This window comes from Podarcis gaigeae (assembly GCF_964106915.1).
Source record: "Podarcis gaigeae genome assembly, chromosome: 9".
NCBI classification, from domain to species: domain Eukaryota; kingdom Metazoa; phylum Chordata; class Lepidosauria; order Squamata; family Lacertidae; genus Podarcis; species Podarcis gaigeae.
The window spans coordinates 7186292-7213549 of record NC_139685.1 but is presented as its reverse complement, the minus strand read 5'-3'; the positions used below and the strand labels follow the sequence as shown (position 1 = coordinate 7213549).

The 27258-nt window shown below is 47.1% G+C and overlaps 1 protein-coding gene across 7 annotated transcripts in view; it reads left to right on the top strand.

Moving 5' to 3' along the window:
• The window catches only part of PROM1 (prominin 1), a 116187-nt gene that overhangs the window by 15959 nt on the left and 72970 nt on the right, over window positions 1–27258 (top strand). For all 7 annotated transcript variants that reach the window (XM_083698212.1, XM_083698215.1, XM_083698210.1 and 4 more), the window contains one exon: window positions 1448–1849. In XM_083698212.1, coding sequence (XP_083554338.1) covers window positions 1627–1849 — 223 coding nt within the window. In that variant the 5' untranslated portion in view covers window positions 1448–1626. The remainder of the gene's footprint in view (window positions 1–1447; window positions 1850–27258) is intronic.

The following is a 27258-nucleotide window of genomic DNA, read 5'->3' as shown; positions in this document are numbered from 1 at the left end:
AGAACTACAACTCCCATCATCACTGGCCATTGGCTATGAAAGCTAGGGCTGAAGGGAGTTGTAGTTGAGCTACATATAGAAGCCAGAAGCCCCCAATGTCTGTGGAACCAGCGTCATTACTGAACCTTGAGAGAACTTGGTAGGGAGGCCTTGTTGTTTGAGGAGCTTGGTGCCGCCTCTGTAAGTGATGTTGGGATGAGTGTTCGGACCCCTGGGTGCTCAGGGGTCCGTCCTCTCTCCCATGCTTTTCAACATCTATATGAAGCCGCTGGGAGAGATCATCAAGGGATTTGGCCTGGGTGTTCCCCAGGATGCAGATGAATTCAGAACTAGTGAGGGTGGTGAATGTCGTGTGTGGATGTCTAGAGAAGGTTGGAGGACGGATAGCTGTCAATGGATTGAAGTTGAAACCCAACAAGATGGGGGGATGAAGGGCAGGTGTGGGGGACTCCCTGGTCCTGAATGGGATAACTGTGCACCTAAAGAACCATGTGTGCAGCCTTGGGGTCATTCTGGACTCACAGCTGTCCGTGGAGGTACAGGTTAATTCTGCATCCAGGATGACTGTCTACCAGCTCCATTTGGTATGCCGGCTGAGAACCTACCTGCCTGTGCACTGTCTTGCCAGAGTGGTTCATGTTCTACTTATCTTCTGCTTGGACTACTGCAATGTGCTTGGAAACCACAACTAATCCAGAAAGTGGCTGCTAGACTGGTGACTGGGATAGGCTTCTGGGACCATATAACACTGGCCCTAAAGGATCTACATTGGTTCCCAGTACGTTTCTGAGCACAATTCACAGTGTTGGTGCTGACCTTTAAAGCCCTAAACGGCCTCAGCCCAGTGTACCTGAAGGAGGGTCTCCACTTCCACTCAGCCTGGACATTGAGATTTAGCTTTGAGGGCCTTCTGGCAGTTCCCTCACTGTGAGAAGTTACAGGGAACAAGGCAGAGGGCCTTCTCAGTAGTGGCACCCATCTTGTGGACCACCCTCCCATCAGATGTCTAGGACATAAACATTTAGAAGACATCTGAAGGCAGCCCTCTATGAGAGAAAGTTTAAATGTTTTGATGTTTTACTGTGTTTTTAGAATTTGTTGGAAGCCACCCAGAGTGGCTGGGGCAATTCAGTCAGATGAGCAGGGTACCAATAGTAAAATCATCAACATCATCATTAATGGGAAATGCTGCTTTTAATTTTAGTTTTCCTCTTTCAAAGTCTCAAGTGTTGCACAAAAGAATTCTGAGCAACCTTTACCCTCCCTCTTTACAGTAGTGGAAAGTCCCGTCTTTCAGTGTTGCACAGGATCACATCTATCTGTTTAGCTTTCCAACAGGGCAGTGTGCTAAAACGTTACAGGCGACTGCGTGTGTTTCACACTGTTGTTAGGCTTCCTTGTGGGTTGAAATGCCACTTAATAAACAGCTGTTTTCTCTCATTGCCAGAGATGGAGCCCTAACTGAATCCTGTGAAGAGCTGCCAAAAAAGCCTTCGGAAGCAAGTGCGCATTCTGGATTGAGGAAACAGCCGAGGAAAGACTCCTGTTTTGCTTGACGGATCTGTGCAGAATATTTGAGCCCCGCTCCCCCCAACTTCTACCTCATTTTATGCATTTTGGTCAGTCATGGCTGGGGAACTGTGTCTACTGCTCCTGTTACTGTTTTGTGGAAGAACGATTTCCGAAGTGCAGCCTTTATACCAACCGCCTTCTGAAACTCTGGATTTTGGGTTTGTTCCTGCAAAGACCTACGACACCGCAGCGTACCACGAACCTGGAGCAATAGGGATTTTGTTTCGATTAGTCCATACTTTCCTCTATTTAGTGCAACCAAATTATTTTCCTCAAGGTAAGTCTTTAATATTGAACTGTCCTAAAGCATGTGTGCTGGTTGAGGCTTTAGTTTGGCATGGCAGCTCTTATCACAGACTATAGTTTGTGAGCGTACCTTCAGAAAATAATAATAATAATAATAATAATAATAATAATAATAATAATAATAAAAATCACTATTTATTAAATTTGGATAGCACCCTATACCCACAGCTCTGAATGGGCTGGAACTGCAGTTGTCTAATAATAATAATAATAATAATAATAATAATAATAATAATAATAATAATAATAATAATAGATGAGGTGAAAAAACTTGCAAAGGGAATGTAGACAGCCCTATAAGTCAGCAATTTAGAATCGACATGTGATGGGCAGTCCATTAAATAGTACGAGTGTGGAAGTTTCTTTAGTCTGTTGCAGATTTTTTTTTTCTTGTAGACTTCTAAATATGTAGATGAGAGCAGTGTGCTTTAAACTTCCTAAACTGGAGGAGCCAGTTGGAGTGGTTACATAGACCTTCTTGTAAAAAGGTGTAAACCTTTTAAAATAAAAATATATTGCACTAATGATAGACCTATGTATTGTGGAATTAGTTGGTCACCTGAAAGCCCATTCTAGAGTACAAATTCTAACTTCTTTTGCCATACTTCAGATGTTACACTTGTCTGCACCATTATATTCTCCTACATGGGTTCTCAGTGACCTCTGCAGCAAGATTGCACTATAGAGCAGTAGTGTGAGAATCTTTTGGACTGCAATTAATAGATTCAGAAGACTGTCAGTGATGTCTCTTCCTATAGCTGATTAAGGGTCAGACAAGTGAGAGAGGAGCAATTAGATCTCTCTTAAAAGCAGTTGTAGGGGTCGTGGAATTTGAACAAGAGTGTGGTACTAAGGAAATGGTGTTGTACCCTTTTTATCCTTCAATGTTCTCCCCCTCCCCTTCCCTGTTTTTTGTTCTGCTGCGGGGGGGGGGGGGGGATAATGCCCATACGTTTTCCATAAAGGAGCAGCTGGATTTGGGTCTAGATTGTGAAACTGGGGAGAAAGGATCACCACCACACAGGCACATTCCTGATCCACTTTGAGAGGTCCATGTTGCTTCTTTTAAGAGATATCTTGGCATCTCGTCTAACTTGAACCTTAGGTAGTGTACAACAACAACCCAGAAGTTGTTAGGGGGATCAATATGGCTTATGTTCATCTTCTAACAATGGCAGACCTTCCCAGAATTGTGTTGGCAGCCCTTTTAAGGTATTGTGCGACCTCCTCCTTCTGCCTTCCCTCTCGCCCAGTTTCTGATCCATAGCACAAGAACCATCACATTGGCTTGAAACATGGTTCTGTGCTTCTCCTCAAGGTTCTTAATCTTTTGCTTTCTTCCTTCAAATTTGAAAGATAGGCCCTCTGGAAATTCCCACCTAAAAAAAAAATGTTCTTTCTCCTCAGAATATCTGTCAGGTCCCTATACTGGGATCTCAGGTTCAAAAAATGCTTAGGAACCTCTTTGAAGAGCACAACGGATTTATCGAGGACTTTGAGGCCTTTTTTATAATGATGTCCCAGAATGATATCTCTTTGTTCCCTGGTCTTAAAGACCACAATACAATCGTAGGTTATTTTAGTCTCTTTTTAAGGACCAAATCTGTAAGCTTTCTCCACCCAATCTTCCACTTCCTCTTTTTTCAGATCCCAGAATTCCACAAAATATCCTATCAAAGATTCTCTGAGTTTATCCTGATCCAGATAAGGGAGCCCTCAGATAAGATTCTTTCACACTCAATTGGAGAAACTGCAATCTCCTCCCACCCAATGCTGGTCAGTGGGGCAAGGGACCGGGGGCGTTGATTGAGTGGCTATCTGCCACTGATGGAGTGACACTACACTTGGTGTCACTCGGTTGATGCAGACCTGAATGGATGGAGCTGAGCTGGATCCCAAGCCACTCTCTTAGCCAGCCCTGGCTGACAAAGGGCCAGGGACCAGCCTGAAGCTGGTGTTGGGAACTATCCTGATGTGCCTTCCCCTCCTGACCTCCCATAGCTGCTGCCAGGTTGTAGATGCGGCAGTAACACCACTGCTCTTCACAGTCTTGGTGGTGGCAGCAGCAGGTTAGCATTGCTTTGCACATTCTTGTGAAAATGCTCAGCACAGAGCATTCTCAAATTATAGAGCAGGCCCTAGGGATGTTGATATGTGTGGCACAGGCTGCCAAGGACAGATAGGATCTCACAGCAGGACAGCGCTAGAGACCACTTACTTCCTACAGCACCCGGTATTCCCAGGCGGTCTCCCATCCAAGTTCTAACCAGGCCTAACCCTGCTTAGCTTCCGAGATTGGGCGTGTTCAGGGTAGTATGGGTGGCCAACTAGCTAGGCGAATCGTGGGAGCCGAAGAGAGGCAGAGAGCCTATGGGAGGACTGGTCAACCCCATTCCTTGGCTGGCAGACTTTAGCAGGGAATCTGCTCCCCTTCCTATGGGATTAGTGCTCCAAGCCGGGATCCTGGACTGCGCGGAGCATTTTGCCTGCAAAAGAAATGACTACCAGGAAGTTGAGTTGATGGGTTCATAGGGTAGCATGACTTTTTAGAAAGGGGAGGGGGAATTGAAAACATTTGAGCAGGAAGTACAGCAGGAAGTCGGGGTGAACAACCTGCGTCCCTCTATATGAACTTGGACTCCAGAGCCCCATTAGTTTCAACCAGCATCGCTGGAGATTACAAGAATCGCAGTCTAGCAACATCTGCCAAAGGGAGAGGTTCACCAACCCTCCCATAAAAGAGGGTCTGCCATTCTTGCCATTCCATTTGCTGCTTTAATGTGTTTTCCTTTGGGTTTAATTCTCTTTGGTTGATTCAGCTAATATTTAAGATTTCTCCTTGAAAGATTGCCCTTGCATGCTAATTACTTGAGCAAGCTTTTCATTCATTTGCATCTCTTTGAAGACTTCTATGTAATGAGCCATGCAAATATTGCACAGAGGGTTCCCATTCATTTTTGCTGGTCTCGATCCGGGGCGTTTAGCGCTGCAGCACGTTGTGCAGCATGTTAGCAGGTGAGACTTTTCTTAGGAGGGATATTTGGGGTGAGGAAAGCTTCTGCCAAAGTGCCAAGCTAGGGTTAAGGACGTCAGCAGGGTTAGTTAAGACCTGGCCATCTTTACTGCAGAAAGCAAATAATGCCCCGGTATAGCTACCCTTTATCACATACACAGCCCAACAAGACAATGACAATAACCCACCAACAGCATACAAATCAATATTGCTAACCTGATCCAAAACACCCACCCACCCCACCCCACTCACACACGAAAACAAAGACCACCACAGCCAATCACAAACAAACAACCACACCCTAGGCCAACCCCAACCTCTCTCACCACCAAAGGAACACAAGTGAACAGCACAAGCAACGCTGACACCAAACCCTACATACATTAAGCATAACAGAAACATCGCCACCTGACCCCACCCATCTTCCCTCCCTCCACCCCTTCTTTTTTTTCCCTCCCCCTAATGTCTCAGCAAATGAAACGGATTTGTAAAAATGTTACATGGAAAAAATATGAGAGACATTACACCTGCTTCTGTAAAACAAGAAAACCTTTAATATTTTTTTTTTTAAATAACATGGCTACAGAACTGCAGTGCAAAATTCAGAGAAGTGCAAAAAAAAAGAAGCAAATAATGGCAATTAGTTGTTTTAGTTGCATCAGCAGCAAACACAATACCTTGCTGCATGTTCCATCTCCCTCGATCTGAGCAGTCATGTTGGAAGTAGTGGACAAGTGTTTGCATCATAGGTGGTTTCCGCATCCCTTCCACTTTAACAAACTTCAGATGTTACAGGAATACAACTGCCACCTGCTCTGGCCATTGGCTGAGGGCAATTGGGCTGCAATAATATCTGGAATGCAGCATGTTAGCTATCTCTAGTGTAGACACAGTACTGAGCTGGCAGGACAAATGGTCTGACAGCTGGCATATTTGATCAGATTTTGTGTATGGTGGCATTCTCTATGTGCCCTTAAATCACAGGAGGCCTTAACTGGCCGTCCAAAACACTTGTGACGCATCCTTTCTCTTTTAAAGTGCTCCCGTGAGTCATTTGGTTGCTTTTCAATAAATCCTATAAGATTGTCTTTAATGCATTCAAAGTGCGTGCCTGGATCCACCTGCAAATGTTTTAAATACAAATGAGAGGATTTGAAGATATGAACACTCAAGTTTATTATGCTTTCAGTGCGACTTGAAGCTGACTTTGTAAATTGTTAACTGAGTGCTTTAGTTGCGGTGCATAGAGAGCTCATCATTCATGGTTCTCAGCCTTTTAAACATATTAAGAAGTTTATGGTAAAAGGGTTAAAATGGAAAGCCTTCAGCTGTGATTTTAAGACCACAAGTAGAGGCATTTATTTGGCAAGGGAGGGGTACATACAAGTGATGATGAGGTGTGCTTTCTGTCTGCTTCTGTTTAGCTATGCATAACTTTGTAAGAGAATTGAAGTATAAGCAACAGAATACATGGAGTTCTGTGTCTTTATTTTCATTTATCTAAGGAGTTTGTGTAAATGTTTTGCAGCATTTTTTTTTAAAAAAACCAAGCAATTCAAGAAGGATGTCTGCCTGAGTTAAGGGCAGCTGTGGAGAAGCTGCTTAACTCTTTCGTCACTGGTCATTTTCCAGTTCAAAAGCTCCTCTTTCATTTGAGGGTGGGGGAAGACGGTTTTCTTGTATCCTTTCTGCAGTGGGTGAAAAGCAAGTTGGGTAGCGTTTGAGCTGAGAAATGACTAGTGCGTAATCTTTTTAAAATAGATCTTTGGATATCATGACATTTACAGGATGAATCCAAGAGTGAGCTCTAACAGCAAGTTGCTAAGTAAGAATTTGACAGACTTACTTAGGTTTGAGGTTCCAATAACTGAAAGGAGTAAATCTACTAAAAACATGTCATGTTTACATCATTCCTTATAGCAAATTTGGTGTGTGAGTCCTGACAGGACAGAAAACCTGAGTGGGTTGATCAAATTGACTTTCTTGAGACTTTCATAGCTAAGTGTATTCTGGAGAAGGACCTAGCTGGTTAAAACTCGCTTGTTTGTGGGTGAGATATGTTGAAAGTCAGGCATAGGCAAACTCGGCCCTCCACATGTTTTGAGACTACAAGTCCCATGATCCCTCGCTAACCGAACCAGTGGTCAGGGTTGATGGGAATTGTAGTCCCAAAAACATCTGGAGGGCCGAGTTTGCCTATGCCTGCTGTAAGTCTTCAGGTTTCATCCTCTGAGACGTGGACCCGCTATATATCTTGTAGTGGGATCATGAAGTGGGTGATATTCTTATCAAGGTAGCATGGAATTATGCATGGTTGTTCCCAACCGTAATCTCTTCATCTTTAAATTCCTGGCTATGTAGTATTTAGCACCAGATGAGCTTTGTAAGGCACATTAAGGTGTTCTATGTTGAAAGGGATGTGATTCTGTTGGCACGTGATGCAAGGTTTAGGGAAGGTAGTAAGTAGATGGTATTAAAAATATCATTGGTTACAAAATACTATTAAACACTTTCGAACCTTGGAGAATCTTTGTATTAAAAAGTCCAGTTATTAATAGCTGTCAGATACAAGTTGCAAAAGCATTGCAATGTGGAAATGATTCAGGGCTGGTAGGAGCAAATATGGGAAGTCATTGTGGAGAAAACTTCATCCAGTTAAAGGGAATCACATTATTTCATTTTTAAGGAGTGGGTCCTTACCTTGATCTTCATAGACTCTTTAAAATCCATATGTAAATGACTGGCAAACCTTTGGCTCATTTCAGGATATCAGTGGATAAAGTTTCTTCTCCAAAGATCAAGATCTCTCCTAATTATTGTAGCAATTTTGAAAGCAAAGTTTCAATTTTGAGTTACCTTTTTTATGTGTGTGTGTATTTCTTCATTTTTTGCCTCACTTTTTTGAGAAACGTGTAAAAAATTGCAGAATTTAAAAGGTTTCAAAACATACAGTGGTACCTTGGGTTACAGATGCTTCAGGTTACAGACTCCGCTAACCCAGAAAAAATACCTCAGATTAAGAACTTTGCTTCAGGATGAGAACAGAAATTGCGCGGCAGCAGCAGGAGGCCCCATTAGCTAAAGTGGTGCTTCAGGTTAAGAACAGTTTCAGGTTAAGAACGGACCTCCGGAACGAATGAATTACGTAACCAGAGGTACCGCTGTATTACTGTTTTGGACTCGGATAACAGTTATGCAACTTAGAGCAGAATTATAACAGCAAGCGGCTGAACAGTTGAAAGCTGGGGATGATTGCCTTTGTGCCAGGCTCACTCTTTCAAAGGCCTTGAGCAGTGAAAAGATCTTCACCTGGTGCTGAAAAGACATGCACTGGGATCAGGTGAGCATCGTGCAGAGAGTATTACAAAGGCCATGTATATGGGGAGCGGGTGATAGTGCAGAGTACAGGCAGGTTCATGTGAGAGAAGGCAATCCCTCAGGTGCCCAGCTCTCAAGCTGCAATAGAGGATTTCTTTTGTAAAGGTTTTTCTCAGAGATGGATGAGCTACCAATGAAGTTGTTTTAAGAACCAGCACAATCTGTTCCCACCACCAGTTTTCAGCCAGCAGCCCAGTAGCTACGTTTTGGAAGAGTTTAAGTTGTCTGTGCCCTTCTGCTTCCCAGTCGTACCTCGGAAGTCGAACAGAATCTGTTCCAGAAGTCCGTTTGACTTCCGAAATGTTTGACTTCCAAAGGGCGGCTCCTGATTGGCTGCAGGAAGCTCCTGCAGCCAATCAGAGGCCGCGGAAGCTTCCAAAAGAACATTCAAAAACCCGAACACTCACTTTCGGTTTTTGAATGTTTGGAAGCCAAGGTACGACAATAGTCCATCTAGGCTGCTTTATATTAAAAAAGAATCACCATTTCTGATGACAGAATTAGCAAACCCCATGGAACATATAGTTTTAGCCTCAGGCTTGCATTCTGAATAAAACATTAGAGACAAGGCTCTAGAATTTTTATTCAAAATGAAGTTGGAAATGTAGGCAATGAAGAAGAACACATATTACAACGAAGCAAGATCTCTAAAACGCAATGATTCCGAGGCTTAGTGTATCATGGGTCAGCGGTTCGAATCCTCAAGACGGGGTGAGCTCCCGTTGCTCGGTCCCTGCTCCTGCCAACCTAGCAGTTTGAAAGCACGTCAAAGTGCAAGTAGATAAATAGGTACCGCTCCAGCGGGAAGGTAAACAGTGTTTCCGTGTGCTGCTCTGGTTTGCCAGAAGCGGCTTGGTCATGCTGGCCACATGACCCGGAAGCTGTACGCCGGCTCCCTCGGCCAGTAAAGCGAGATGAGCGCCACAACCCCAGAGTCGGTCACGACTGGACCTAATGGTCAGGGGTCCCTTTACCTTTACAGTCGCCAAAACAGAATGCCTGGTTGCCATTTTTTGTTCCAGAAATTCATTTTGATTGTGCAGATAAAATATAACTGATAGAATTCTACAGGATGTGTTGCTAGTGTGTGAAAACAGTCAAGATCCAAGGATCTCAGTCAAGATCCTTGTGTGAAAACAGTCAAGATCCAAGGATCCAAGGAGAGCCAGTGTGGTGTAGTGGTTAAGAGCGGTAGTCTCGTAATCTGGGGAACCGGGTTCGTGTCTCCGCTCCTCCACATGCAGCTGCTGGGTGACCTTGGACTAGTCACACTTCTCTGAAGTCTCTCAGCCCCACTCACCTCTCAGAGTGTTTGTTGTGGGGGAGAAAGGGAAAGGAGAATGTTAGCCGCTTTGAGACTCCTTAGGGTAGTGATAAAGCGGGATACCAAATCCAAACTCTTCTTCTTCTTCTTCATCTCCAGGCAAAGCACCACCAGGTGATGGGGACAACGAGCGCCATCCTGGTGCTCAGGCATCTTCACTTGGTTGCAAGTGACCAACAGCCAGGTGCAAAATGCGCCTGGCGAATTTCAAATGCTGGCAGGGGACGCTCTGTACTTCAGAAATTGATCTGAAGCTTGAAGGGCTTAAACATTTGGTGGGGGGAGGGGGGAGGAGAAATGGAAACTGTAGAGTGTGTTTGTTTGTGTGTGTGTGTGTGTGTGTGTGTGTGTGTGTGTGTGTAAGAGGTTCCTTGCTTGCTGCACTTTCTGAGTAAGCCTGAATAAGTTAACTTGCCATTGTGACTCCTTGATCTGCTAACATCTGCAGCCCAGGGCTCCTTCAGGAGGAAGAGTGGGATATATATTTTTATACAGAATAAATAAATAAAAATTGCTACCAGGCCCTGCAGTTCCTTCCAGTCTATGAGTAATCCAATTAATACTTTTGATAGCAATGAATAGGACGAGAGCCCAATAAATATTGATTCTGGACTGAAGCTTGAAAGTGCGATCTAGTGGATATTGAGCTGGCTGCTCATTCAATAAATTATGTGCTTAATGGCGCTTGGGGAGTAGCAGGAAAGAGAAGTGAATGAGACTTGGAGCTAATAAATGCTTTGATGAAAACTTTTCTTGGCATGTTTTAACATATTGCGCTCTTTTAGAGGGAACAACTGGAGTTCTCCGTGGCCTCTGCCTTTCCCATCCCTTCCAACCAAAACCCGGATCATGTGGATTTGAACAACATCACTTAATTGGCTAATCCATAATCTCTCTTGCCATATGTTGCTCTGTTTTTCTTTCTAAGTGTGTTAGTGACACAGAGGTATTTTTGGACTGCTTTCTAAACGAAGTCTGATGTCCAGCTGGGTTTGAGCGAAATAATGGAGGTCTATTGAACTCCCCAAAATACACCACTCTGAAAATTAAGGCGACTCAATCCTGCAAGAGTCTTGCTGCTGTGTCTGTGGGCGAACCATGTCGGAGCAAGCAGGTTTCCACGGTGGCAGTGTGAAATGAGAGCAATCTGGGATTCTGCATGCATTATTTGGTTGTTAGGTGTGCCCTTCAGGCTTCTGTGCCAGACTTAGGCTGCATTCTTAACCGTGTCTACTCAGAAGTAAATCCCACCAAATTACATGGGGCTTAATCCCAGGTAGATTAGGAGATCATCATTCGTTTATCAATGTGCTGCTTTTCCTAGTAATCAACAAAAGCAGTTTCCAATAAAATACAGCATGGTGAACAAAAATAAAACATTAAGAAGAAATCAGCAACAGTAGTGGTGCAGCAATAAAACTGCCAGTGTTATGTAGTGAAGTTTCACCCTGGGCCAGCAGGGGGATACTGTATATAGTTTTCACTCAGGTCTGTAGATAGTTTTCACTCAGGTCCACGTCAGTTATTTTAGGCGGGAACTCTGGGCTGTTGTTGCTACAATGTTGACAGCCGGCTGCCTATAAAAGCAGGCCGGCTGAGCTGTTTGCAGTCAGTTCTATTCCAGTTTACAAAATAAAGAGCTACTTGGAGAAATCGCTGTGCCGTCTGCTATGTCAACCCACAACCTAACACTGGCGACGAGGATGGGATTGATGGACATCAGAGCACAGCCAGATGCGGCCAGCCTCTGAACTGAGCTGAATCACAGAGCGAAATCACTGAGCGAAATCACTGGACAGAACCAATTCAGAGCTGACTGTTCTGGCTAAGAGCACTGTGTTCCATCCATCGCCCTTCACGCCGGCATCGGAATCATGGCTTCACTTGTGCCTCTACCGCCATTTGCGCCAGCCTCTGAATCATGGGACTCCTACCTCGCTCGGTTCGACTGCTACCTCCAAGCCAACGAGCTGACAGCAGTATCAAAGGATCGGAAGCGGGGCCTATTCTTCAGCCTCTGTGGGCCTGAGGTGTTTGAGACGGCCCAAGCATTGGTTGCACCTGAAGCAGTCCAGGCAACACCATGGGACACGATCCAAGAGAAGCTCCGCAACCACTACGCACCAAAGCCGTCCAAGATTGCTGCCCGCCATGTGTTCTACCACCGGAACCAGGCAGAGGGGGAGTCAATCAACAACTACACCACTGCCCTGCGACAGGCTGCAATGCACTGTGAGTTCCGAGACTTAGACGATGCCCTGATGGATCGAATCGTCTGCGGGGTCCGGGACATCCATCTGCAACGGCATCTCCTCGCCAAGCCAGACCTCACGCTACAGAAAGCCATTGAGGAGGCTGTGGCCTCAGAAGCTGCTGAACGCTCCGCCCAGGAGATCCGCAAGTCCAGCAGCCCGCGTCTTGCTAGGGAGCCAGTTCCGGTGCATCATGAAGAGGCCAGCAGTGATGAGGCATCCTCCAGTGAAGACGATGACGTGCACCAGACAAAGCGGGAGCGCAGGAAGTTCAACAGAAGTCCAAGGGCCAACCGGAATGTGCCGGCTGCGGAGGCAACCATTCCCGTGCCAAGTGTCGATTCAGAGACGCCATCTGTAGGAAGTGTTCCAGAAGGGGCCACATCGCTAAGGTCTGCCGATCGGCTCCGTCTGACACCCCCCCTTCATCGACTCGCAAGTCCAAGTCTTCACTCCAGTCTGCCAAGGAAAGTTGTTTCGCTCTCACCAACTGCCGCTGCTCGTGTGGAACCACGATTGGCCAAACCGACTCGCCTACGCGACGCAAGCTGAACGTCACAGTGCTCATTGAAGGAGCTCCATGTGACATGGAGATCGACACCGGGTCTGCCCTGTCCATCGTGTCATGGAGCACCATCAAAAGACTGGTACCCAGAGTGTCCAAAAGGCAACTCTCACCGCGTACACCTGAGAGACTACCAGGGAAACGACATTCCCGTGGTAGGCGTTGGCCAGTTCCGGATCGCCTTCAAGGATTTTTCGGGCCTGCTCCGGTTGGTGGTGGTCGAAGGTCAGTGGCCAAACCAGGGCTAGACTGGTTTGATGCCCTCGGCCTGGAAGTCACCGGCATCAACTGCATCTCTAACGCAGAGACTGAGGGTCTGGTCAAAGACTTTGCCAAGGTTTTTGACGGCACCTTGGGGCAATATACAGGTACGCCCATCTCCTTTAGCCTTGATCCACAAGTCGCCCCCATCAAGCTAAAGCCACGCCGGGTTCCCTTTGCTCTCAAGGCTAAGGTGGACGAACAACTGGACAAACTGATCGCCCAAGGAGTTTTGGAGCCGGTTGACCACGCCAAGTGGGAAACCCCCATCGTCACGCCTGTCAAGCCAGATGGGTCGGTGAGAATCTGCGCTGACTACAAGTGCACGATCAGCAAGGCACTTCAGCAGCACGCTTATCCGGTTCCTGTTGTCCAACACCTGCTGCATTCCCTGGGTGAGGGTAAGGTCTTCGCTAAGCTGGACCTTGCCCAAGCCTATCAACAACTGCCAGTCGATGATGCCACTGCTGAAGCCCAGACGATCATCACCCACCGGGGGGCATTCCGTTGCCGCCGGTTGCAGTTCGGGGTGAGTGTGGCTCCTGGCATCTTCCAAAGCCTTATGGAGCATCTCCTGCAAGGGCTTCCGGGCGTGGTACCATATTTTGATGACGTCTTGGTGTCTGCAGACTCACACCAGCAGCTGTTCGAGCGCCTCCGTGCCGTGCTGACCAGGTTCCAAGAGGCCGGGCTCAAGGTAAAGAGGGAGAAGTGCCAGATCGCCGTTCCACAGGTAGAGTTCCTGGGCTGTCTTATCGATGCCTCCGGCCTTCACCCGACCACATCCAAGATCCACGCTATCCAGCAGGCCCCCACCCCAAAGAACAAGACGGAGTTGCAGGCATTCCTGGGGCTGCTGAACTTTTATAACATGTTCCTGCCCCACAAAGCCACAGTGGCTGAGCCTCTTCACCGACTCCTTAGCACTAAGACGCCTTGGGCCTGGGGTCATCGGGAGACGGCAACCTTCAACGCGGTCAAGGCTCTCCTTTCATCAGACAGTGTGCTGGTACAGTACAGTGAATCCAGGCCGCTGGTCCTTGCCTGCGACGCCTCACCTTTTGGCATCGGTGCTGTCCTTAGTCACCGTTTTCCAGACGGAAGAGAAGCACCGCTCGCCTACTTTTCCAGGACGCTATCTCCGATGGAACGGAATTACAGCCAGCTCGACAAGGAGGCACTGGCACTTGTGGCTGGAGTGAAGAGGTTCCATGAATACCTCTATGGCAGGACTTTTGACCTCATCACTGACCACAACCCACTCCTGGGCCTCCTCGCCGGTGATCGTCCAACTCCACCGGTCCTCTCGCCACGCATGCTGAGATGGACTGTTTTCCTGGCTGCCTACCACTACCGGCTCATCCATCGCCCGGGGAAATCGAGGGGCCATGCCGACGCCCTCAGCCGTTGCCCTCTTCCAGCATTTGTGGAAGACCCGGCTCCAGCTTCATTGCTCCTTCTGATTGAGGATCTTCCGGCAGCGCCTGTATCGGCTGCCACTGTGGCCTCCGCGTCTGCCCAGGATCGCACCATCAGCCGGGTGCTCAACTGGGTGTGGAGGGGGTGGCCACAAGGGCCTTTTGCATCGGAGTTCCAGCCCTTCGCAACCAGACAACATGAACTCTCAGCTCATCGCGGCTGTCTGCTGTGGGGAGACCGCGTCGTGATTCCCCAGGGACTCCGTCAGCGCGTCCTGGAGGCTCTGCACGTTGGCCACCCGGGAATTGTCAAAATGAAGGCGTTGGCTCGGTGTTACGTCTGGTGGCCTAATATGGACGATGCCATCACTGCCTGGGGCCTGCCGGCAGCTAAGGGACACCCCTGGGAGACGCCAAAGACACCTTGGTCGAGGGTGCACATCGACCTGGCTGGCCCCTTTCACGGCCGGACCTTTATGGTAGTGGTGGACGCCTATTCCAAATGGCTGGAGGTCGCCCTGATGCCCTCCACTACCGAAGCTGTCATCCGGGTGCTGCGAGGCCTGTTTGCAACGCATGGGTGTCCTGATGTCCTTGTCTCTGACAACGGACTGCAGTTCATGTCAGGCACGTTTGAGCGGTATCTTTTGGGACTGGGCATCCGCCATGCCCTAACGGCACCCTTTCATCCATCCAGCAACGGGCAAGCGGAAAGAATGGTGCACTCGGCAAAAGAGGCACTGGCGCGCCTGGACCGGGGAGACTGGCATGAGCGGGTCGCCGAATACTTGTTCGTGCAACACATCACCCCTCATGCGGCCACAGGGAGGAGTCCTGCTGAACTGCTTATGGGCCGCCGCCTCAGGTCACCGCTCGACCGGCTACACCCGGACTTTGCCGTGGCTGAACCCCCAGGCTGTGCCAACGCACCACGGTCATTTGTCCCAGGAAACCAGGTCTTTGCCCGGAACTATGTGGGGGACATTCCTTGGGTGCCAGCCACAGTAGTGGGAGTCACTTGACCTCGCTCGTACCAGGTGGCACTCGAAGACGGACGCTTGTGGCGACGGCACATTGACCAGCTTAGGCGCAGGGTTGGGGACTTGGACACTACCGAGGTGCCCCCAACTGCGCTTGCGGCTCCAGAAGAGACACGTACAGATGGCGAGGCCCCACCTACACATCCCTCGCAAACTGCCAGCGTGGAGCTGAACCAAACCACTCCACTTGCGGAGGCTCCACCCACAGCAGCGGATCCAGGGGAGTTGGTTCCAACGCCACCTAGGGTCGCACCACAGCCTCAGCAAGAACTGTGTGGCCCTCCGGACTTGGCTACCAGTCCCCGGCGGTCTGGCAGAGTTCCCAAGCGCCCAACTTATTTAAAGGACTATGTTGTTGGACATGTATCACTGTTGGTCTAAGTATAGGAAATGTAACCGATATGCTCTTGTGCCTAATTGAACCATTACGCGTAGTGCTGTATATAAGGAAACCATTATGATTGTAACTAACGCCTTATCTCGGTGGGGAGGGGTGTTATGTAGTGAAGTTTCACCCTGGGCCAGCAGGGGGATACTGTATATAGTTTTCACTCAGGTCTGTAGATAGTTTTCACTCAGGTCCACGTCAGTTATTTTAGGCGGGAACTCTGGGCTGTTGTTGCTACAATGTTGACAGCCGGCTGCCTATAAAAGCAGGCCGGCTGAGCTGTTTGCAGTCAGTTCTATTCCAGCTTACAAAATAAAGAGCTACTTGGAGAAATCGCTGTGCCGTCTGCTATGTCAACCCACAACCTAACAGCCAGCACATTTGCAAAGCTAAGCAGGGTCTGGTATGATTTCAAATTGGATGGGGCACCACATGTTGAGATTCCTGCATTGCAGGGGGGGTTGGACTAGATGACCCCCAAGGTCTCGTCAAACTCTACAGTTCTATGAATCTAATTATCATCAGAAGTACAGCTAGAGATGGAAATGTTTGTGCTTTCAGTTCTGTTTGTTCCTCATGTTTCCAATTTTCAGTTCTCTATATTTTGAAGCAGTTTGTGGTTTTTTAAAAAAATCTTCATGAAAGTTGATCAGCATTTTAGTGCATTTTAGGTCTGTGTATGGATGAAGACTACAGTATGGGAAGCGGGTAGACTATGGGATGCAGGTGGCACTGTGGGTTAAACCACAGAGCCTAGGACTTGCCGATCAGAAGGTCGGCGGTTCGAATCCCCGTGACGGGGTGAGCTCCCGTTGCTCGGTTCCTGCTCCTGCCCACCTAGCAGTTCGAAAGCACGTCAAAGTGCAAGTAGATAAATAGGTACTGCTCTGGCGGGAAGGTAAACGGCGTTTCCGTGTGCTCCCCTGGTTTGCCAGAAGCGGCTTAGTCATGACCCGGAAGCTGTACGCCGGCTCCCTTGGCGAGTAAAGCGAGATGAGTGCCACAACCCCAGAGTCAGCCACGACTGGACCTAATGGTCAGGGGTCCCTTTACCTTTATGGATGAAGACATGTAGCAGTCTTATAAGCTACCTTGAGATAGGTTCATTTTCAGAGTTCTTCCTGATGCTTCTCAGAGTGACAGGTGCCATTGGCCCAAGGTGTTCTGAATCACGGAAGTGATGGAGCAAATGTATTTGCCTGCATGTGACCATTTCAGTAGCCTTCCCTGTCTCCTGATTGTAGTCTCATTTGCCATGATATAGAGTTGGTCCATAAGTCAATTGACCACCTAATAATTATTATTTGACCATTGCCTAATAATAATAATAATAATAATAATAATAATAATAATAATAATAATATCTGGGTGGCTTCCAACTGAATATTAAAAACAATACAGCATCAAACATTAAAAACTTCCCTAAAGCCTTCAGTTGTCATTTAAAGGTAAAATAGTTGCTTATTGCCTTGACATCTGTTGGGAGGGCGTTCCACAGGGCTGGGGCCACTACCAAGAAGGCCCTCTGCCTGGTTCCCTGTAACCTCACTTATTGCAGCGAGGAAAGCACCGGAAGGCCCTCGGCGCTGGACCTCAGTGTCCGGGCTGGACGATGGGGGTGGAGACGCTCCTTCAGCATTCCAAGAATGCCAAATTTCATTTTATAAAATGTCATTAGCTCTCAAGGGCTGCTTTGTATGGCCTACAAGTCTACCTCAGTCAGTAAAGCATAAGACTCTTAATCTCTGGGTTGTGGGTTCGAATCCCACATTGGGCAAAAGATCCTTGCATGCAGTGGGTTAGACTTGTTGGAGCACGATGCCTCTCGATGGGGACATTCACATAAGGCATGTGAAGAAATTTCCAAAGTTTGCATTGCAACTTTGAGGGGATTTCTTAGAAGTGAGAAACTAGTACCGCCAGCATGAGATGAATTGGAAATTGTCCGTAGGAACCCGGGAAGAAAAGTATGGCATAGGGCACAGAAAGGAGACAGGAAAACATAATGTTTCTAGGTTTGTGGGGTGGGGCTTGCTGTGGATCTTTTGTGGTTGGAAAAGATTTGTGGCTTGAGAAACACTATCCAAACACAGTGACGGAGCAAGGGGAGGGCGGTCTGCCCCGGGTGTCAACCCTGAGGGGGGGTGACATTCAGCGCGCCGAGTGCCCATAACTCCCGAGCAGTCGGGGGAAGGGGGGAGCTGCACCGCTTTGCCAGCGGCATCCCCCCACTTCCCCCTTCATTTTGACACCTGGGGGAGGCTGGGGAATTGCAGGTGGGCTGGAGGCTCACCAAATGTCCACCATTGGCGGCTTGCTCTGCCCCCGGCTGCAAGGCATGCACACCGCTCTGTGCACCCGAGTGGCTATCCTGCACCTGGGAGGGCATCCTCCGCTCCCCTCGGGAGTGCGCCCGCCCTGGGCAGCGCGGGCATACGCTCTGCCGCTGTCCAAACACTTTTAAGAGAATAGCATTTCAGAAAGTGTGATTTAATCTTCATTGGAGTTGTTGTCATTGGTAAAAGCAGAAGAAGACCTTGACCCAGTGCTTTTTTTCCCTTAAAAAAAAGGTTTAGCGGTACTCTCACTTCCATCTGAGACTCAGGTAACACCGGAAAAGGAAATGAAGCCACCATCGGGGGTAGCAATGGAACTGACGATTCACCTTGCTAGAGATGAAACCTTTTTTAAAAAAATAAATAAATAAATGAGTTTCTTATCCCATGAGATTCACAAAATGTTTAGGGGTATGCGTACCCCTGTGTCCCCCCAGAAAAAAGTGCTGCCTAGACCTAGATCTAAACCAACATCATTAACTAGTAAAAAAATAAAAATGCCTGAGGGGAATTATTTTCGAACTGGGAATATTTAAAAGGATACAAGTCTGACACTGCTACCGTTTCAGAAAAACTCTTTAATAATGGCTTCCATTTACACTTATATCATTCCACCTCTTCCAGCACCCAAGTGCCAACGGAGGTAGAAGCAGAATCTCTGTGCTAAGTAAATGTTCTCTTTAGTATCCCATTGCCTCCTGAGATAACAGAGCAGTCGATCACACTGGAAGTGTGCCATGCTGAAAATGTACCAGCCATTTAGTGCCACATGAGTTGTATTCAGGAAGAGCTGTCCTATCTGTAACTCCAGATGATACCAAAATCATAGTTCTTGAATTTACATTCTCAAGATGAAGGATCGCAAAGCGTGGGATATCAGAGCAAAGCTATCTCCTAAGAGTTGCTGGAATGAATGTGTGCCTTTATACTGGCAAATTGGCTGTAAGAGTGAGAACTGGCAATCTCTGGTTCAAACCACACCATAGTGGGCCATGAACTCTCTGGAGGCTAATTCATGAGCCGTATGTATGAACCCAAATGTTCATTGTGTCTCCCCCCCTCTGTCATTGATAGTGCTTTAACCTCCCTCCCCCGGCCCCCCATTTTCTGAACTACGTCAGGTAAGCTCAGAAACATTTGCTTGTTATTTGCTTCCTGTAACATTATGCTTTGGCTGTTCTTTGGAGCAATTGGGAGTTATTGTATCTCTGTTAACTCACACACCCCTTGGCCAAAGATCTGAGCACAGCTGGAGAGAGTATAGTGCTGGGGTGGAAGGAAAGGAGGAAAACAGAGGCTGTAGTGGTTTGCTGGTACCACTGTGGGGTAGGAAAGGCAACTGTGACCAGAGGAGCTGTCTCCCAGCTCCATCTGGTATGCAGGCTGAGACCCTACCTGCCCACAGACTGTCTTGCCAAAGTAGTGCATGCTCTGGTTATCTCCCGCTTGGACTACTGCCATGCACTCTACATGGAGCTACCTTTGAAGATGACCTGGAAACTACAGTGGTACCTCGGGTTAAGAACTTAATTCGTTCTGGAGGTCTGTTCTTAAACTGAAACTGTTCTTAGCCTGAAGCAGCACTTTAGCTAAGGGTCCTTCTGCTGCCACCGCACTGCCAGAGCATGATTTCTGTTCTCATCCTGAAGCAAAGTTCTTATCCTGAGGTAATATTTCTGGGTTAGCGGAGTCTGTAACCTGAAGCGTATGTAACCCGAGGTACCACTGTACAACTAATCCAGAATGTGGCAGCTAGACTGGTGACTGGGAGTGGCCACCAAGACCACATAACACCGGTCTTGCACGACCTACATTAGCTCCCAGTACGTTTCCGGGGGAAATTCAAAGTGTTGGTGCTGACCTTTAAAGCCCTAAACGGCCTCGACCAGTATACCTGAAGGAGCGTCTTCTCCACCCCCATCGTTCTGCCCGGACACGGAGGTCCAGCTCCGAGGGCCTTCTGGTGGTTCCCTCCCTGCGAGAAGTGAGTTTACAGGGAACCAGGCAGAGGGCCTTCTCAGTAGTGGTGCCCGTCCTGTGGAACGCCCTCCCATCAGATGTCAAGGAAATAAGCAACTTCCTGACTTTTAGAAGACATCTGAAGGCAGCCCTGTTTAGGAGAGTTTTTAACGTTTGATCTTTTAATGTGTTTTTAACATCGTGTTGGAAGCCGCCCAGATTGGCTGGAGAAACCCAGCCAGGTGGTAAAGGTAAAGGTAAAGGTACCCCTGCCCGTACGGGCCAGTCTTGACAGACTCTGGGGTTGTGCGCCCATCTCACTCAAGAGGCCAGGGGCCAGCGCTGTCCGGAGACACTTCCGGGTCACGTGGCCAGCGTGACATCGCTGCTCTGGCGAGCCAGAGCCGCACACGGAAACGCCGTTTACCTTCCCGCTGGTAAGCGGTCCCTATTTATCTACTTGCACCCGGAGGTGCTTTCGAACTGCTAGGTTGGCAGGCGCTGGGACCAAGCAGCGGGAGCGCACCCCGCCGCAGGGATTCGAACCGCCGACCTTTCGATCGGCAAGTCCTAGGCACTGAGGCTTTAACCCACAGCGCCACCTGCGTCCCAGCCAGGTGGGCGGGGTATAAATAATATATTTTATTATTTATTATTATTATTATTATTATTATTATTATTATTATTATTATTATTATTATTATTACTAAGGGCCAAGGTTCAGTAGAAAGGGGGTGAGTTAAGGAGCTCTTGAACAACACTCCAGCACATATTCTAGATCAGCAATGAGGAAGAGGAGGTGGGGGAAATGGTGGATGGCAAAGCAGGCAATTTGAAGCCGCCATCCAAAATTCACTAAGCGCATTTTGCACCTGGCTGTTAGTCTCTTGCAACCAAGTGAAGATGCCCAGGTGCCAGGATGGCGCCTGACGTCTCCACCATCTGGAGGTGCCTGCCTGGGGATCCTTGGATCTTGATTGTTTTCACACACTAGCAACACATCCTGTAGTGTCACATCCATTATATTTTATCTGCAGAATCAGAATGTATTTCAGGAACCAAGTAGTATTGAAAAATAAGACCTTTGAGCCATCTGGCTCAGAAATGGCAACTTGGCATTCTGCTTGGGGGACTCATCCCTGGTTTAGATTCTCATACTTAACCTGTGTGAAGCAGATTTCACGAGTTGTCTGTAATATTCTAGGCCTAATTAAATGCTGGTTTTGACATGTTTCTTTTTAATGGTTTGGGACCCAGACATAGGGGGTGTCCTTTCATAAAAGCCAGTATACTTCTGTTCTAGTAATGTTTTGTCAGCTAAGAACAGGGCCTCTGCTGCTCTAGGCACCAGGTTAGGGAATTATTTCTCTATTGTGCAGAGATTTATTTAATTATGTATAGCCACCCAGGAATAAATATTCCCTGGGCTGTTTACAGAAAAAGATCCTTGTAACAGTAAATTGTAAAACAATTTTCAGCCTGGATTTAAAATGCAATACAGTGGTACCTTGGTTCTCAAACTTAATCTCTTCCGGAGGTCCATTCCAAAACCAAAGCGTTCTAGTACCAAGGCGTGCTTTCCTATAGAAAGTAATGCAAAATGGATTAATCTGTTCCAGACTTTCAAAAACAACCCCTAAAACAGCAATTTAACTTGGATTTTACTATCTAACGAGACCATTGATCCCTAAAATGAAAGCAATAAACAATGCACTGCAGTCATGCAATCAATCAATCAATCAATCAGTAGCTGAACTGGGTTCCACACAGTCACAAAAACAAGACAGAAAAGCCGCAAAAACAAAAACGCAAAATAAATAGCAAAAACAGACAGACCTCAATGTAACACTCAAAACAGAAGTGTGGCACTCAAAACGGAGCATGTTCAGCTTCTGAAAAAAGTTCGCAAACTGGAACACTTACTTCCGGGTTTGCAGGGTTTGGGTTCCAAGTTGTTTAAGTACCAAGGCATTTGAGAACCAAGGTACCACTGTATAAAAGCATGGGTGAATGAAAAGGTATTCACCTGGCACTACAAAAGACCACAGAGAAGCACCAGGTGAGGCTTTATGTGTGGAACCTATTGAATTACCTGGGTACAGTATCAGAAAAGTCTTCTCTATGGTGGTGAACCATAACAGTTCACTTGGGGTGGGGAACAGAGCAGGCTCCCCAAAGAGGATCTCAAAGTTTGGGTGTGCATATATGGGATGGATCATTCAGGTAACCTGGTCTCTTGCTATTAATGTAGGTTAATACCAGCACTTTAAACTGAGTCCCATTTAAAGTGCCTGGTTTTAACCATGAACCACTTTTTGCAAAGGCTGCAAAACTCTGAATTACTAATCACATTTGGCTATGTTGTTGACATGTTCTTTACTGCTTTACCTATCCTGGTGATGTAGAGGTATGTTTTGAAATTATCTATGTTCTGTGCATGGTGCTTTGGGCATGCTTCAAAAAGCAGAGTAGAAATGTGCTTGGCTGAACAATCAGCTGTCACTGCAAAGGTTTCTTGAATCCTACATTGTACATGTTAAATCCCCTTGGCAGTCATAATGGTGAGACTACAGTGAATTTACAGTAGTCCCATGAAACATCACCAATATTGTGTTTACTGGTCACTTAGATGCATATTTATAGCAAATGCTATCAGTGACATGCACATTAGAAGCAATGTAGCGCTGTGGTCTAAACTACTGAGCCTCTTGGCCTGGCCAGTCAGAAGGTTGGTGGTTCGAATCCGCACAATGGGGTGAGCTTCTGTTGCTCTGTCCCAGCTCCTGCCTACCTAGCAGTTCGAAAGCATGCCAGTGCAAGTACATAAATAGATGATAGGAAGGTAAGCGGCGTTTCCGTGTGCGCTGGTTATCGAGAAGAGAAGACTCCCTGGAAAAGACCCTGATGTTGGGAAAGATGGAGGGCACAAGGAGAAGGGGACGACAGAGGACGAGATGGTTGGATAGTGTTCTCGAAGCTACCAGCATGAGTTTGACCAAACTGCGGGAGGCAGTGGAAGACAGGAGTGCCTGGCATGCTCTGGTCCATGGGGTCACGAAGAGTCAGACACGACTAAACGACTAAACAACAACAATTCCGTTGCACCAGAAGTGGTTTAGTCAAGCCAGGGGTCAGCAACCTTTTTCAGCCGTGGGCCAGTCCACCGTCCCTCAGACCTTGTGGGGGACCGGACTATATTTTTTTGGGGGAGGGGGGAATGAAAAAATTCCTATGCCCCACAAATAACCCAGAGATGCATTTTAAATAAAAGGACACATTCTACTCATGTAAAAACATGCTGGTTTCCGGACCGTCCACGGGCCGGATTGAGAAGGCGATTGGGCCGCATCCGGCCCCTGAGCCTTTGGTTGCCTACCCAAGTCAAGCAGTGTATGTTGTTTGTGCAGGCAGTTGCCGAGTGTGTGGAAAGTATGCATGTGTGTTTTCTCCCTTGACTATTGCAGCTTACTATGAGTTGAAATAATTATTTAAGAAGTGAGGCAAACTTCATCTGATTCTTAGCTTGCTTGGAATATCTTAGTGGCTTCTGCTTTGTCACTATGGAAACCAAGTGCTCTTCCAAATAAGATGATGCTCATCTGGGGTTTTTTTTCCTTACGGTCGGATTTGGGCAGCAAGTCCTCAGCTCTACTGCATTTCCTGTAGCTGAAGTGTGAAACATTGTTAAGGGGAGCATGTGACACGGTGAATGCTATGTTCCATATATTTTTCTCTCTGTTTAATATGTTTCCCCATAATAGAATTAAGCCTTCTAGGTCAAACACCTGCAGGATCTTGAAGTCAGCATTCAAAGGAGAATTTGCCTGTGTGTTTCAACATTAGTTGAACCTTTGCATGTCCAGGCAGAGAATCCCCCGGCCCCAAGAGACCACCAGAAAGAATAATCACTTGTGACGTGTTATGAGATTAAAAATTGGCCACAACTTCATTAAACCTTTCAGATGTAGGGAGACCTTGGCTTAGGCATTGGGTGTGTACCCCTCCCAGTCCCCAGCCAGGGAACTAGGGCTCCTCAAGGTGAATGGGATATGGGAGGGTGCACTGCAAGACGCTTGTGTATATACCAGGTATACCAGCTGCACTGGCTCCCGGTGGAGTACAGGATCAGGTTTAAGGTGCTGGTTTTAACCTTCAAAGCCCTATACGGCCTAGGACCCTCGTACCTACGGGACTGCCTCTCCTGGTATGCCCCACAGAGGAACCTACGGTCTTCAAATAAAAACATCCTGAAGGTCCCAGGCCACAGAGAAGTTAGGCTGGCCTCAACCAGAGCCAGGGCTTTTTCGGCTGTGGCCCCGATCTGGTGGAACGCTCTGTCACAAGAGACTAGGGCCCTGCAGGACTTGACATCTTTCCGCAGAGCCTGCAAGACGGATCTGTTCCACCAGGCCTTTGGTCAGGGCACAGCCTGACTCCCTCCTTTGGCAATCTTTACAAAACTTTAGTTTATGGTTGCCATCAATTTTGATTTTAATTAATTTTTATAATGTTTTTATAATGTTGCACTACTTTAGTGTTGTTAGCCTCCCTGAGCCCGGCTTCGGCTGGGGAGGGCGGGATATAAATAAAATTCATTATTATTATTATTGTGTATGCCGGCAGCCCACCCCATATCCCTGCAATGCAGGAGAGTTCATTGACAACCTTTCAGTGTATGGCTAGTGACTCCCTATTTACAAACCCCTTTAAAAGGGGACCCTGGAATCGCTGCTGTGGGTTGTGTGTGTGTGTGTGAGTCACCACTTCACCGTGCCCCCCCCCCCATTTAGAGAAGATAGACTCAGGGATTGCCATTTACCTTCTTTCAAACTAAATGACAAACTAAATAAAAATTATTCGAGTCAACTAAGGGTGACAATTCTAATGGAGTGTTTATTATAGTCAGTGTAGTTTACACATTAGTATTAGGCATACTGGGATGCTGGTGGCGATGTGGTCTAAACCACTGAGCCTAGGGCTTGCCGATCGGGAGGTCGGCAGTTTGAATCCCCGCGATGGGGTGAGCTCCCATTGTTCAGTCCCTGCTCCTGCCAACCTAGCAGTTCGAAAGCACGTCAAAGTACAAGTAGGTAAATAGGTACCGCTCCGGCAGGAAGGTAAACGGCGTTAACATGCGCTGCTCTGGTTCTCCAGAAGTGGCTTAGTCATGCCGGCCACATGACCTGTATGCTGTATGCTGGCTCCCTTGGCCAATTAAGTGTGATGAGCGCCGCAACCCCAGAGTCGGCCACGACTGGACCTAATGATCAGGGGTCCTATAATAGGCATACTAAAGTTTTAAAATGTTGTAATAAGACATGCATTATAAAATATCGTTAGCCTAAGAGTTTGAAGACTTATTTAAACAATCAGTATTCAACTGCTGTTGCTTCCAGCATCTTAACAAGGGACATTTTTCCTGGCTGTTCAGCATTACTGACCTAAGGGAACACAGTCATCAAATTTACAGATGATAAATATCTTGAAAGGAATGACAAATACGAGTATGATGCAATTTTAGCATTAAGATTAAAATTCTGAAGCGATACCCAACTCAGAAGATAAATCGCAGTGAAACTTAATCAGAACAAAAATACCATTTGGCATGCAGGAAAGAAGGGGCAAAAACACAAATCCCACATGCAAAGCAAGATAATTACACTGGGGGCTGGGGGAGAGAACATATCTTCCCCAGGGGCTTTCTGTCTACACGGGTGAGATATTAATCTCTTCACTTCATTGGAGGATACTAGGGGCCTGCCAGGAGTATTCTTAATGTTGGGGCATTGAATAGGTGAGAGTGCTCTTGACCTCAGACGTGCTTAAATTGGATATAAACAACTGGCAAAATGCATGCATGCATCCAATCCATATTCATTAAAAGTACCGTATTTTTCGTTCTGTAAGACACACCATTTCCCTCCTAAAAGGTAAAGGGAAATATGTGGTGTGTGTCTTATGGAGCGAATGCAGGATACACAGCTATCCCAGAAGCCAGAATAGCAAGAGGGATTGCTGCTTTTGCTGCGCAGCGATCCCTCTTGCTGTTCTGGCTTCTGGGATTCAGAATATTTTTTTCTTGTTTTCCTCCTCCAAAAACTAGGTGCGTCTTATGGTCTGGTGCGTCTTATAGAGCGAAAAATACGGTACTTGTCAAACCTTTGTTGCCATTCCGAATGGCAAAATTTAAATGTGAACCTGCGTTGCCAGGGCAAAAATCGCCGGTGTTGCTTTGGGTTATATTAATAGATATATCATATCTGAAACTTAGAATCATTGAATCATAGAATTGTGGAGTTGGAAGGGATGCCAAGGGCACTGGAGGAGGAACTGGGGTGCGGAGGGAGCAGACCGCCTCCGGCACCACTATTCTGGTAGGGTACTATCGTGGCGGCCCCCCTGGACACGAACCGTGCACCCCCCCACTTGCCAGACGCCACGTCCCTACAGACAGTGCATCATGCCCCCAGAACGTGTGCCATGCCCCTGTGGGCAGCGTTCCACACCCCCAGGGCATGCACCACACCCCGCGGAGTGCCAGCTACACCCCCCCTCCTCTCCGCCCCCGGTAGGGGAGCATTCAGCTTCGCCACTGCCCAAGGATCATCTAGTCCAACCCCCTGCAATGCAGAAATCTTTTGCCCAACGTGGGGCTTGAACTCACGACCTTGAGATGAAGAATCTCCTGTTCTACCAATGGAAATAGAAAACTTAAATTCAGCACGTTCAAGGTCTCACTTGAAATATATTGAGTGCAGTTTGAGATTTTTGTCCTTCTCTCTCTCTCTCTCTCTCTCTTGACATTTATATACAATAAGCTCGCAACTTGCGCACATTTAATTTGTGCACATTCAGCTTTGCGCACGTGGCAAAAAAATAAAAGTGATGAAAAGGGGGGGCAGAAAGGGGTCGGTTCTAGGAAAATTGGCGTTAGCAATCCTACCCACCATGGAACCCAATGGGTTTTGACTATGATTTTGGGTTTAGCCGTGATCCCCAGAATATAACCCTCACATAAATTACGAGCCTACTGTACCAGCCTTAATCAAAAAGTTGCAAGGTGCTTTATAGAATATGTATAAATATATATATATTCAGGTTACAGACTCTGCTAACCCAGAAATAGTACCTCGGGTTAAGAATTTTGCTTCAGGATGAGAACAGAAATCACGCAGTGGCGGCAGTGGGAGGCCGCATTAGCTAAAGTGGTGCTTCAGGTTAAGAACAGTTTCAGGCTAAGAACGGACCTCCGCAACGAATTAAGTACTTAACCTGAGGTACCACTGCATTTTTTTTAAAAAAAAAAACAGTTGTATCAATGGAGTTCACAATAATATGCAATGCATAGTAATACATAATACAGTCGTACCTTGGTTGTCAAACTCAATCCATTCTGGAAGTCCGTTCGACTCCCAGAACCGTTCGAAAACCAAGGCACGGCTTCCG